The sequence below is a fragment of the Anomaloglossus baeobatrachus genome, chromosome 2 (genome assembly GCF_048569485.1).
Source record: "Anomaloglossus baeobatrachus isolate aAnoBae1 chromosome 2, aAnoBae1.hap1, whole genome shotgun sequence".
Lineage (NCBI taxonomy): Eukaryota > Metazoa > Chordata > Amphibia > Anura > Aromobatidae > Anomaloglossus > Anomaloglossus baeobatrachus.
In genome coordinates this window covers 25,308,113-25,322,930 of record NC_134354.1, presented here as the reverse complement: position 1 = coordinate 25,322,930, position 14,818 = coordinate 25,308,113, and the positions used below count along the sequence as shown (strand labels likewise).

Sequence of the window (14,818 nt, the reverse complement as noted above, 5' to 3'; positions counted from 1 at the left end):
CCACAGCATCTTGCAGCGACGTGCTATTCCATCCGGTTTGCATTTAGTTGGACCATCATTTATTTTTCAACAGGACAATGACCCCAAACACACCTCCAGGCTGTGTAAGGGCTATTGGACTAAGAAGGAGAGTGATGGGGTGCTACACCAGATGACCTGGCCTCCACAGTCACCAGACCTGAACCCAATCGAGATGGTTTGGGGTGAGCTGGACCGTAGAGTGAAGGCAAAAGGGCCAACAAGTGCTAAGCATCTCTGAGAACTCCTTCAAGACTGTTGGAAAACCATTTCCGGTGACTACCTCTTGAAGCTCATCAAGAGAATGCCAAGAGTGTGCAAAGCAGTAATCAAAGCAAAAGGTGGCTACTTTGAAGAACCTAGAATATAAGACATATTTTCAGTTGTTTCACACTTTTTTATGTATTTCATCCCACATGTGATAATTCATAGTTTTGATGCCTTCAATGTGAATCTACAATTTTTAAAGTCATGAAAATAAAGAAAACTCTTTGAATGAGAAGGTGTGTCCAAACTATTGGTCATTACTGTACATACTACACAGTAGTTGCAAAAATTAGAGCTGTCCATAGTTACATCTCACAGGAGATATAATGTTCTTCTGACCTTCTGGGATCATGTAATTCTCTCCCCTGTGTATGTCTCCTGCTTATGATTGGTCAACATCATACAGGAGAAAAAGTGCACACCCCCAGAAACGAATCTTTGGTAACGACTCAGATACAGGTTGTAAAGTTTAGGTTACAATTTATGATAATATCTCCGCGTCTGAGAGAAAGGAAAAAAAAATAATTTATGGAGGTAATGTAAACGGTGAGCAATATTAAAAAATATGTTGGATTTGTTTTTGTTTACTTCATTATGACATTCTAAATAGAAAACATATAATCTCAATGTTAATTTATATTACTCCAAAACGGTACCACGACATTGTGCAAAACCAGCTTTGTTGTCGGAAAAAATGGAAGACTTATGGCTAACAGAATTTTTTTTTTTTATGCAACATCCAAAATATTCTTCCAGTCCTTATAGTTAAAATTGGATCAGTCCATAAAAAATGTATTTTGCTATAAAAATGTATTTTTTTGTCCTGCTGTAAATGTCACTATTCTGCTGCAAAACTCTCCTCTGTGGCTTCCTGATGACCACACCCACTTGTCTAAAAAGACCAGCATTATGTACAGAGAAGAAGCAGACATATCTCAGGATTGGAGAGACGTTGGAATAAAAGAAAAACAGCGTTGGATTCAGGAGCACTACGGTATTTACACTACATTAATATCTACATATATAAAAAGTAGGTCCTCTTTAAGGGGTTAATAAATATAATAAGAAAAAAATGCTGATGGAAAATAAGTGTCAGGAGAGGTTTCTTCTATAGGGCATTGTTCTGGGCAGTGTCATCAGGGGCAACAAATTTTGATACCATGCAATAAATAACATTTTCTTTTTGGGTGTAGGTCACGTAGGGTTCACATTCTTGTTTTTCCTGTAAAGTAAAAAAAAAGACACATTTAATAATTGAAGTTATTAGGCAGGTGCAAATAAAAACTAGATGAAATACAGCCGGGAATGTTGGCTCTATCACAAGTCATAATTCTGTACTCCACTTTCCCACCTTTCTGCAGCTGCATCTCCCTCCTCCCTCTGTTCTGCACTGAAATTATTTTTCAGTACAGACTATACCCTTAGAGATTTCTTTATCTAAGTTCTTTTTCTTTACTTTTTATTTTATGCATATTATTGTGGCCATTCTCTTAAGTTTTAGCTTTACAACATTTCTCCAAATATTTTGTTTTCTCTTTTGACCGAGCTGTATAATTTATTTGTTTATGGGGTGAGGTGTTTATCATTTTTGGAAACCATGCAAGTCAAGATATTAATATATATTAATATATATATATATATATATATATATATATATATATATATATATATATATATATATATATATATAGTTACGGTTGCTGCGAGCACTGGAGACTATGTCCAGATTTCTTGCTGCTGCACATGTGCGAGCGCCAGAGACTAAGTCCTATCTTGGAGCCATTGCACATGTGCGGGTGACATCATCGCTGACACGAGGTCACATGTCTCTGACACCTTCTATGCCGATTGGTCGCTGGTCATGTGCTTGTGACGCCTTGCTCGGTGATAGGCCAGCATGACGTCACTCCTGTCGTTCTGGCAGCGGATTGGCTCTGGTGTCCTCCATCTTGGATGAGGCATAGAGTCTATATAAGACCCTGACACACGCCGCATGGCGCTCAGTCCTCTTGGTTCATGCATAAGAGTAGACGCTCTGTGCGCGTTCCTCTAGGCATTCCTCTGTCTATGCTAGGTGAGCGCTACCGGCAGGGTAGCATTCTTATACCTTACAGCTTCGGCTGCAGTCCGTATCCTTACCTCTTAGGGGAGCGGACATAGGCAGGTGCCTGAGGCACATGGTCTGGCTGGGCCTTGTGATTCGACTCGTAGGTGGACGTTGCCGCTAGGGTAACGTTCCTTATGCTGCATCTGGCAGTTGTTCGTATCCTCGCACACTAGGGGAACGAACATAGGTAGGAGCTTTGTGCGGCATATGCTGCTGTCCGTCTCTTTTGCACCACTAGAAGAGCGGACGTAGGCAGGTGCCATATCTAGTGGTTCGTGTCCTCGCACACTAGTGGAGCGAACGCAGGTAGGAACTTTGTGCGGCTTACGCTGCTGTTCGTCTCTTTTGCACCACTAGAAGAGCGGACGTAGGCAGGTGCCATATCTAGTGGTTCGTGTCCTCGCACACTAGTGGAGCGAACGCAGGTAGGAGCTTTGTGCGGCTTACGCTGCTGTTCGTCTCTTTTGCACCACTAGAAGAGCAGACCTAGGTAGGTGCCATTTCGCACACATTGCCTTTGTCTCTGTGATTATTAACAGAGATCATTCCACACACCCTCCAAGTAAGGGAGGAATTGCTTTACTTACTTATTATATCCTTCTGTGAGTTAACAGAGGTATTGCACTCTGCCATAGTCTGCAGCAGAGTCTTTGCACGGTGGACCCTGACTGTCTGATACTCCTTTAGGTTATTCTCAGACAGCCCCCTGTAACATTAGGACTGAGCCAAGGGTCTGGCAGTTATGGCAGAATATCAGCAGTTACACCGTTACATACAAGTACTTGAGTCGCGGCTCAAGAGTATAGAGGATAAACCTCAGACCATGGTGACATCTGCACATGATCCTCGACTTGCTCTGCCAAACAGATATTCTGGCGATGCCAGATCATCTCGTGGTTTCATTAGTCAGTGTCAGATACACCTAGAGGTCAACTCTTCTCTACGGAGAGGTCCAGAGTAGGCTTTATCATCTCCTTACTTCAGGACAAAGCCTTAGAATGGGCGACTCCCCTATGGGAGCGCTCTGATGTGGTTACTCTGAGACACCAAGACTTTCTTGATGCTCTTAAGGCGGTATTCATGGGTCCGCAGGTTACCCATGATGCGGCCCTGAGACTGTTAGATCTATCTCAGGGTTTGTTATCCACTAGTTCTTATGCCATTGCTTTTAGAACTCTGTTGGCAGAACTAGATTGGCCAGAGAAGGTGTTGATTCCTATCTTCTGGAGAGGGTTGGCAGGCTATGTCAAGGATGCTCTTGCTACTCGTGAGGTCCCTGCTTCTCTGGAGGACTTGATCACAGTAGTAATGAGGATCGATGTACGCCATAAGGAACGTAGACTCGAGGTCTCTTCCTCACGCCCTAAGCATCGGGATATTCCAGTTGTTGAGGGTCCACTACCATCTTCCTCAGCATCTGAAACATCTCCCACTCCTATAGAGTTAGGTCATACGTCCTCCAGACTATGCAAGTCTGGTCCTCCTATATGTTACGTATGTCGTCAGGCTGGGCACTATGCCAACAAGTGTCCTAGCCGTCAGGGAAACTCCCTGGCCTAGTAACCATTAGAGGGGGGTTACTAGAGACGTCTTCTGCACCCTCTAAGTGTTGTATCCCAGGTCAGCTCTCGTTATCTGAGAATACATGGCCTATTATGGCTTTTGTGGATTCCGGAGCTGACGGGACTTTTGTGTCCTCAGGATTTGTATAATTGTTACTTGTTTGTATATGTTTATGTATATGATATGTATATGTTCCTCCTGAATTGTAAAGCGCTGCGGAATATGTTGGCGCTATAGAAATAAAGATTATTATTATTATTATTTATTATTTGTAAAGGGACACAATATTCCCTCTATCATGTTAGAGGCGCCTATTCCTGTCCGTGTTGTTAATGGGACTATGTTGTCTGACTCCATTACATTGAGGACAGTTCCCTTGCGCCTTTCCCTGTCTCAGGGTCACATAGAGGAGATTTCTTTTCTTGTTTTGCCTGAGGGTATAGACGACATCCTTCTGGGTCTTCCATGGCTTCGGACTCATGCTCCTCACATTGACTGGGAGTCTGACAGCATTATTAGTTGGGGTTCGAAATGTCAGTCCCAATGTCTTCCCTTACCACCTAAGGTCATTGCGGTTGCATCTACTGATCTCTCTCCCATACCTACACCCTATCTGGATTTCGCTGACGTGTTCTCCAAACAGGGTGCTGAGGTTCTTCCACCCCATAGGCCGTATGACTGTGCCATAGACCTTATCCCAGGTTCGGTTCCACCTAAAGGCAGGGTTTACCCCCTGTCGATACCTGAGTCGGAGGCCATGTCGACCTATATAAGAGAGAGTTTAGAGAAGGGGTTCATTCGTAAGTCTGTCTCTCCCGCGGGAGCTGGGTTTTTCTTTGTTCGGAAGAAAGAGGGTGATTTGCGTCCCTGCATAGATTACAGGGGTCTCAACGCAATCACATTAAAGAACAAATACCCATTACCTTTAATTTCGGAGCTCTTTGACAGACTGAGGGGAGCTCAGGTTTTTACGAAGTTGGATCTGCGGGGTGCGTATAACTTGGTACGAATTCGAAAGGGTGACGAATGGAAGACCGCTTTTAACACCCGAGACAGTCACTATGAATACCTCGTCATGCCTTTTGGGTTATGTAATGCACCCGCAGTATTTCAGGACTTCGTAAACGATGTGTTCAGGGATTTACTGTTATCCTCAGTAGTGGTGTATCTGGACGACATCCTGATTTTTTCTCCTGATCTGGAGACTCATCGTCAGGATGTCGTTCGTGTCCTTTCCCGTTTAAGGGAGCACTCATTGTTTGCTAAACTCGAGAAATGTGTATTCGAGCAGTCCTCATTGCCTTTTTTGGGTTACATTATCTCACAAGAGGGTCTGGCTATGGATCCTGCGAAGCTCTCTGCTGTCCTGCAATGGTCCGAACCTCATTCCTTGAAGGCGGTGCAACGCTTCTTAGGATTCATAAATTATTACAGGCAGTTCATACCCCATTTTTCTACTTTGGTGGCCCCTTGGTGGCCTTGACTAAGAAAGGTGCTAATCCCAAAGCCTGGTCTACTGAGACATCTCAGGCTTTTGAGGCAGTAAAAAGACACTTTTCAACTGCTCCCGTTCTTCAAAGACCCGATGAGAGTAAGCCCTTCCTCTTAGAGGTTGATGCCTCTTCAGTGGGTGCTGGTGCAGTCTTGTATCAAAAGAACGGTGCAGGTAGAAAAAGGCCGTGTTTCTTCTTTGCTAAAACCTTTTCACCGGCAGAGAGAAACTATACCATTGGGGATAGGGAACTGCTCGCCTTGAGATTAGCCTTGGAGGAGTGGCGTCACTTGCTGGAAGGAGCGAAACATCCTTTCCAGGTCTATACAGACCATAAGAATCTGACGTACTTACAAACCGCTCAGCGTCTGAATCCTCGCCAAGCCCGCTGGTCCTTGTTTTTCTCCCGCTTTCACTTCTCCATCAACTATCTGTCTGGGAGTAAGAATAACAAGGCAGACGCCCTGTCTCGCTCTATGCTTTCTACCCAGGAAGAGATTGACGAACCTCGTCTTATCCTTCCCTCCAGGGTTTTTCATACGCTCTCCCCTGTGACGTTAGACCAATTCCCACCGGGCAAGACCTTTGTTCCGCCTGATCGACAGAATGATATACTGTCATGGGCCCACACCTCAAAGGTGGGTGGGCATTTTGGTATTAGGCAGACACGAGAGTTACTGGAGAGGTGGTATTGGTGGCCACACTTAGCCAGCCACGTCAAGAAATATGTCGGTTCCTGCTACTCGTGTGCTCGCAACCGTCCATTACGGCAGAGACCGGCTGGGCTCTTGCATCCTTTACCAGTGCCAGATAGACCATGGGAGGTGGTAGGCATGGACTTTGTGGGTGATCTTCCATGTTCACAGGAACATAGATTTGTGTGGGTCATTACGGACCATTTCTCCCGGATGGTTCATCTCGTACCGTTATCGAGAATCCCATCTTCCAGGGTACTAGCCAAACTATTCCTCAAGCATGTCTTTAGGCTTCACGGGATGCCAGATCGTATCATTTGTGATAGAGGCCCGCAATTTGCTTCCCGTTTCTGGCGACATCTTTGTAGCCTTCTGCAAATTGAGTTGAATCTCTCTTCGGCATACCATCCGGAGACCAATGGTTTGGTTGAGCGTACCAATCAATCTATGATTATATACCTTCGACACTTTGTTGCTGAGAACCACGATAACTGGTCCTCCCTCCTACCCTGGGCAGAATTTGCCCTTAACAATTCACTGGCTGAGGCCACTGGGCAGACACCGTTCGTACTCAATAATGGGCAACACCCTAGGGTACCGGTACCGTTTCCCGCTGCGGCACCTCCTCCTCTTGTGGCCGACTGGGCAACTAATGCCAGAGAGGTTTGGGATCGGACTCAAGAGTCGATCCAAGCAGCTAAGGACCGTATGAAGACGGTGTCCGATCGGTTTCGTCGCCCGGCTCCTGTCTTTTCTCCAGGGGACTTCGTGTGGCTCTCTGCAAAACACGTGAAACTTAGAGTGAGCTCTGTCAAATTTGCTCCTCGCTTCCTGGGTCCTTATGAGGTTCTTCGACAGGTAAATCCTGTAGTCTACCAATTGAAGTTACCCGTCCATCTTAGGATTCATGACAAATTCCATGTCTCACTGCTAAAGCCGGCTATTTTACCTCACGCTCGTGAAGTGCACTCTCCTGCCTCTGATTCCTCTAGCTCTAGCTATGAGGTACGAGCCATAGTTGGTTGTAAGATGGTTAGAGGGCGCAGGTTCTTCTTGATAGATTGGGAGGGTTACGGCCCGGAACATCGCTCTTGGGAGCCTGAGGAGGCTGTCCATGCTCCCGACTTAGTTGCCGATTACCTGCGTCGCCGGGAGGGGGGCCCTTGAGGGGGAGGTACTGTTACGGTTGCTGCGAGCACTGGAGACTATGTCCAGATTTCTTGCTACTGCACATGTGCGAGCACTGGAGACTAAGTCCAGATTTCTTGCTACTGCACATGTGCGAGCGCTGGAGACTAAGTCCTATCTTGGAGCCATTGCACATGTGCGGGTGACATCATCGCTGACACGAGGTCACATGTCTCTGACACCTTCTATGCCGATTGGTCACTGGTCATGTGCTTGTGACGCCTTGCTCGGTGATAGGCCAGCATGACGTCACTCCTGTCGTTCTGGCAGCTGATTGGCTCTGGTGTCCTCCATCTTGGATGAGGCACAGAGTCTATATAAGACCCTGACACACGCCGCATGGCGCTCAGTCCTCTTGGTTCATGCACAAGAGTAGACGCTCTGTGCGCGTTCCTCTAGGCATTCCTCTGTCTATGCTAGGTGAGCGCTACCGGCAGGGTAGCGTTCTTATACCTTACAGCTTCGGCTGCTGTCCGTATTCTTACCTCTTAGGGGAGCGGACATAGGCAGGTGCCTGAGTCACATGGTCTGGCTGGGCCTTGTGATTCGACTCGTAGGTGAACGTTGCCGCTAGGGTAACGTTCCTTATACTGCGTCTGGCAGTTGTTTGTATCCTCGCACACTACGGGAGCGAACAGAGGTAGGAGCTTTGTGCGGCTTACGCTGCTGTTCATCTCTTTTGCACCACTAGAAGAGCGGACCTAGGCAGGTGCCATATCTAGTGGTTCGTGTCCTCGCACACTAGTGGAGCGAACGCAGGTAGGAGCTTTGTGCGGCTTACGCTGCTGTTCGTCTCTTTTGCACCACTAGAAGAGCGGACCTAGGTAGGTGCCATTTCGCACACATTGCCTTTGTCTCTGTGATTATTAACAGAGATCATTCCACACACCCTCCAAGTAAGGGAGGAATTGCTTTACTTATTATATCCTTCTGTGAGTTAACAGAGGTATTGCACTCTGCCATAGTCTGCAGCAGAGTCTTTGCACGGTGGACCCTGACTGTCTGATACTCCTTTTGGTTATTATCAGACAGCCCCCCGTAACATATATATATGTATATATATATATATATATATATATATATATACATATATATATACAGTATAGTTCAAAAGTTTTAGACGCACTTTCTCATTCAAAGAGTTTTCTTTATTTTCATGACTCTGATAATTGTAGATTCACATTGAAGGTATCAAAACTATGAATTAACAGATGTGGAATGAAATACTTAACAAAAAAAGTGTGAAACAACTGAAAATATGTCTTATAGTCTAGGATCTTCAAAGTAGCCACCTTTTGCTTTGATTACTGCATTGTACAGTCTTGGCATTCTCTTGATGAGCTTCAAGAGGTAGTCACCGGAAATGGTTTCCCATCAGTCTTGAAGGAGTTCCCGGAGATGCTTAGCACTTGTTGGCCCTTTTGCCTTCACTCTGCGGTCCAGCTCACCCCAAACCATCTCGATTGGGTTCAGGTCTGGTGACTGTGGAGACCAGGTCATCTGGCGTAGCACCCCATCACTCTCCTTCTTAGTCAAATAGCCCTTACACAGCCTGGGGGTGTGTTTGGGGTCATTGTCCTGTTAAAACAATAAATGATGGTCCAACTAAACGCAAACCGGATGGAATAGCACGCCGCTGCAAGATGCTGTGGTAGCCATGCTGGTTCTGTATGCCTTCAATTTTGACTAAATCCCCAAAAGTGTCACCAGCAAAGCCCCCCCCCCCCACACCATCACACCTCCTTCTCCATGCTTCACAGTGGGAACCAGCCATGTAGAGTCCATCCGTTCACCTTTTCTTTTTTTTTTTAAATTTTTTATTTTAAAGCAAACTCGTAACAAGACAAAGCATCCCCTGCTCCCCGCGGAGCAGCAGATATTAAAGACACGGTGGTTGGATCCAAAGATTTCAAATTTGGACTCATCAGACCAAAGCACAGATTTCCACTGGTCTAATGTCCATTCCTTGTGTTCTTTAGCCCAAACAAGTCTCTTCTGCTTGTTGCCTGTTCTTAGCAATGGTTTCCTAGCAGCTATTTTACCATGAAGGCTGCTGCACAAAGTCTCCTCTTAACAGTTGTTCTAGAGATCTGTCTGCTGCTAGAACTCTGTGTGGCATTGACCTGGTCTCTAATCTGAGCTGCTGTTAATCTGCAATTTCTGAGGCCGGTAACTCGGATAAACTTATCCTCCGCAGCAGAGGTGACTCTTGATCTTCCTTTCCTGGGGCGGTCCTCATGTGAGCCGGTTTCTTTGTTGCGTTTGATGGTTTTTGCCACTGCACTTAGGGACACTTTCAAAGTTTTCCCAATTTTTCGGACTGACTGACCTTCATTTCTTAAAGTAATGATGGCCACTCGTTTTTCTTAGCTGCTTTTTTTTTGCCATAATACAAATTCTAACAGTCTATTCAGTAGGACTATCAGCTGTGTATCCACCAGATTTCTAGACAACACAACTGATGGTCCCATCCCGATATATAAGGCAAGAAATCCCACTTATTAAACCTGAGAGGGCGCACCTGTGAAGTGAAGACCATTTCCGGTGACTACCTCTTGAAGCTCATCAAGAGAATGCCAAGAGTGTGCAAAGTAGTGATCAAAGCAAAAGGTGGCAACTTTGAAGAACCTAGAATATAAGACATGTTATCAGTTGTTTCACACATTTTTGTTATTTCATTCCGCATCTGTTAATTCATAGTTTTGATGCCTTCAATGTGAATCTACAATTTTCAGTCATGAAAATAAAGAAAACTCTGTGAATGAGAAGATGTGTCCAAACGTGTGGGAGCCCATCAGTAATACTGACTCTGGGGCCACTAATAAGCTACATGCAAATATTACATTCACAAATTTACCCATGTTTCTATATCATAGTATACTGGGTACTGTGTAAAATGAAGGATGAGACGCTTCCTATATCTCTACATAGGGAAACAAGTGTATTGTGCCAACTACTGATCATGTTTAAGGGTTAAGTGAAATAATACTGCAAAGGGGCCCTCCGGAGGATTCTCCTGCTCTCTGGTGGGCCAGTCCAAGCCTGGAAACAAATCTGGAAGTGCTCGAGACAAAAAGGTTCCCTGTAAAATTATGTAAACCAAATAGCATAAGCAATATTCAACCAGAAACACACATTTGCAAGTTTTTCCCTCGACTCTCTATAAAGACACATCTGCAGGTTTTCCCTCCGCTCTCTATACAGACACATCTGCAGGTTTTCCCTCTGCTCTCTATAAAGACACATCTGCAGGTTTTTCCCTCCACTCTCTATAAAGACACATCTGCAGGTTTTCCCCTCCGCTCTCGATAAAGACACATCTGCAGGTTTTTCCCTCCACTCTCTATAAAGACACATCTGCAGGTTTTTCCCTCCACTCTCTATAAAGACACATCTGCAGGTTTTCCCTCCGCTCTCTATAAATACACATCTGCAGGTTTTTCCCCCCGCTCTCGATAAAGACACATTAGCAGGTTTTTCCCTTCACTCTCTATAAAGACACATCTGCAGGTTTTCCCTCCACTCTCTATAAAGACACATCTGCAGGTTTTTCTCTCCACCCTCTATACAGACACATCTGCAGGTTTTCCCTCCACTCTCTATAAAGACACATCTGCAGGTTTTTCCCTCCACTCTCTATAAAGACATATCTGCAGGTTTTCCTTCCTCTCTCTATAAAGACACATCTGCAGGTTTTCCTTCCGCTCTCTATACAGACACATCTGCAGGTTTTCCCTCCGCTCTCTATAAAGACACATCTGCAGGTTTTTCCCTCCACTCTCTATAAAGACACATCTGCAGGTTTTCCTTCCGCTCTCTATACAGACACATCTGCAGGTTTTCCCTCCGCTCTCTATAATGACACATCTGCAGATTTCTCTCACTATCTGACATGAAATCAGAATGAGCACTGATGAGAGGGAGCCCTGCGCTGCTTCTCATCACTGCCCCTCTGTCTGCCCTGATAGAACAGTACAGCGGTGACGTCACTACTGTGCTGATATGGGCTGAGCAGACAGCGGGTGAACGAGGAACAGCAGCAGGGACCGGGGAGAGAAAGTATGCATTCCCTACATAGTGGGGGGGTCTGCAGAGAGATGTGTGGGGAGGTGCAGAGCGATGTGTGGGGAGGTACAGAGTGACATGGGGGGGCTGCAGAGCGCTGTGTGGGGGCCTGCAGAGCCCTATGTGGTGGGGTCTGTAGAGCCCTATTTGATGGGGCCTGCAGAGCCCATTGTGGTGGGGTCTGCAGAGCCCCATATGGTGGGGGGTGAAGAGCCCTATGTGGTGGGGGATGCAGAGCCCTATATGGTGGGGGATGCAGAGCCCCATGTGGTGGGGCGTGTAGAGCCCCATGTGGTGGGGGGTGCAGAGCCCCATGTGGTGGGGTGCAGAGCCCCATGTGGTGGGGGGTGCAGAGCCCTATGTGGTGGGGGTGTAGAGCCCTATGTGGTGGGGTGCAGAGCCCCATGTGGTGGGGTGCAGAGCCCTATGTGGTGGGGGTGTAGAGCCCTATGTGGTGGGGGTGCAGAGCCCCATGTGGTGGGGGTGCAGAGCCCCATGTGGTGGGGGTGCAGAGCCCCATGTGGTGGGGTGCAGAGCCCCATGTGGTGGGGTGCAGAGCCCTATGTGGTGGGGGGTGCAGAGCTTTATGTGGTGGGGAACAGAGCCCCATGTGGTGGGGGGTGCAGAGCCCCATGTGGTGGGGAGTGCAGAGCCCCATGTGGTGGGGGTGCAGAGCCCCATGTGGTGGGGTGCAGAGCCCTATGTGGTGCGGGGTGCAGAGCCCTATGTGGTGGGGGTGCAGAGCCCTATGTGGTGGGGGGTGCAGAGCCCTATGTGGTGGGGGTGCAGAGCCCTATGTGGTGGGGCCTGCAGAGCCCTATGTGGTGGGGTCTGCAGAGCCCTTTGTGGTGGGGTCTGCAGAGCCCTATGTGGTGGGGGGTGCATAGCCCTATGTGGTGGGGGGGTGCAGAGCCCTATATGGTGGGGGATGCAGAGCCCCATGTGGTGGGGGGTGCAGAGCCCCATGTGGTGGGGGTGCATAGCCCTATGTGGTGGGGGGTTCATAGCCCTATGTGGTGGGGGGTGCAGAGCTCTATGTGGTGGGGGGTGCAGAGCCCTATGTGGTGGGGGGTGCAGATCCCTATGTGGTGGGGGGTGCAGAGCCCTATGTGGTGGGGGTGCAGAGCTCTATGTGGGGCTGTTATTTCCAATGCTGTATTGATAAGAGGTCAGTGCTGGGGCCGAATACTGACAGCCAATGATTGTGCAGAGGGCGGGCAGGGGGCGGGGCTGAACAGTGAGGCCGGGCGGTGCCAGCTCTGACTGTGAGGTTTGGCAGAGGAAAATGTCATGTTTGGTTGAGCTGCAGGTAAATAAAGTGTCTGCAGAGAATAAAGGGATAATTCAAAAGGAACAAAAGTTAAAAAAACAAAAAAAAATAATATAGTGATGTTTTACATAACAATACAGCACAGATTAGCTTACAAAACATTTTTTGAGTTTATGTCGGAAACCCCTTTAAGTACGGTACTACAGATCGGCACATAACATACCGATCCTCACACAGCGCCATGGGCAAAAAACAAAAAGGTTTTCGGTTCTGAAAATGATGACACAAGACAGAATTTTTAAGCCACTAAGTTAATAAATCCTTTATGTGTGATATCTCTGTTATGGTATCAGTCTGAAGATCCATATTCCCGACTCATTTTTTTTCTGCACAGAAAATGTAAAAATGTAACCAAACAAAAAAAATTTGAAACTGGGAATTTTTGGGATTTTCATTGCACTTGGAATGTTACCTCCTGTTTTGGAGTACATTATATGCAGAAAAACAAGCCTTCATATATTCCTATAATCATGTATTGATTACCTCTTCACTATGATGGTGGGTTAGGTGGGGGTCTGTGTGGGCCTTTGCTTTCAAGTGCGACCTGCAATACAAAAATAGACAAATATAAATGGTTAATTGTGGGTGACGCAAGGTGGGAGACAGGGGTCCTCCAAACCAATGCAAGACTCATAAAAGTCCCTCACCTACCAATTAAAATTAGAGAATACATGTAGAACTATTGCTAGAGATAGACACATGCACAATACAAGCTAATATATCCAATCCACACATGTATATATGATACACACCTAAATATGCAATAAAGAGAACTTGTCACCAGATCATAGCTGATTCTTTCTGTGAGGTAAAACATTTCCATGCCTCTTTTTAAAAAATGTTTTACCGCCAAAGAAAGAATCGTTTGTAATCCCATGCTGTAATGTTTGTATACTTTTTTTTTTTACTTCCTCCCCTGCCAGGAGTTGTGGTATGATCAGACCATGTCCCTGTACGGTCAGTTAAAAGAAAAAAGTTTTGGTACCATGTTAGCCAATTGAAAAATGATTGATTGCTCTCAGTGAGTGCGAGAAGCAAAATTATAATTTTGTAGTTGTGATACCTTTTAATGGGTAGCTAAAATAAAACAAAAATATGTTACAAAGTAAGCTTTCGAGACTTCTCAGGTCCCTTCATCAGGCATGGTATAACAAAATATCTGAAGAAATACAAATATATGCACAAACAGAGCAGAGGGATGCATAATAAAAGACTTTTAAATAAACAAACAATGAGTCTAGAGAGAGGATCCTTAATTAGCTCTGATTAGTGGTGTGAAGGTTTTATTGTCCCAATATCCATGTAGGATCAGAGGTCTAGTGCCCTTACAGTCTCTGAGCAGACCCCTCAGATTCTGTAGTGAGTCATAAATCCTCCTGACAGGCTGAGTCCTGTGTAGACAGATTCAAACATTGTAATGAATTTGTATTCCCAGACCCTGCAATGGTTCTGTGATCTGAAGTTGCCTTTTAATATGACAACTTTCATGTGGTTTATGTTGTGTCCTGAAGCACAGAAAGGTTTGGCCACAGGTAAATGAGTTTTTTTGTCTGTTATTGTGTGGCGGTGAGATCTCATTCTTGCTCTTAGGGGTACTTTGCACGCTGCGACATCGCTAGCCGATGCTAGCGATGCCGAGCGCGATAGCCCCCGCCCCCGTCGCACATGCGATATGTAGTGCGAGCTGCGAACATTATCGCTACGGCAGCTTTACATGCACTTACCTGCCCTGCGACGTCGCTCTGGCTGGCGACCCGCCTCATTCCTAACGGGGCGGGTCGTGCGGCGTCACAGCGACGTCACACAGCAGGCGGCCAATAGAAGCGTAGGGGCGGAGATGAGCGGGACGTAAACATCCCGCCCACCTCCTTCCTTCCGCATAGCCGTCGGGACGCAGGTAAGGAGATGTTCCTCGCTCCTGCGGCTTCACACACAGCGATGTGTGCTGCCGCAGGAACGAGGAACAACATCGTACCTACGGACACACTGACATTATGAAAATGAACGATGTGACACCGGTCACCGGTTTTTGACTGTTTCATGCTCTTTCATCTTCTCTCCTAGGCTTTACACGTTGCGACATCGTTACCGGC

The 14,818-nt window shown here is 46.4% G+C and overlaps 1 protein-coding gene across 1 annotated transcript in view; it reads right to left on the bottom strand.

Moving 5' to 3' along the window:
- Nucleotides 1-894: 894 nt before the first annotated feature.
- Nucleotides 895-14,818, bottom strand: part of LOC142281464 (cell surface glycoprotein CD200 receptor 1-A-like) — a 69,779-nt gene continuing 55,855 nt past the window's right edge. The window contains exons 5-6 of the mRNA XM_075332858.1: nucleotides 13,209-13,269; nucleotides 895-1,507 (exon numbers count right to left, since the gene is read on the bottom strand). Of these exons, the coding sequence (XP_075188973.1) occupies nucleotides 1,394-1,507; nucleotides 13,209-13,269 (175 nt within the window). The 3' untranslated portion in view covers nucleotides 895-1,393. The remainder of the gene's footprint in view (nucleotides 1,508-13,208; nucleotides 13,270-14,818) is intronic.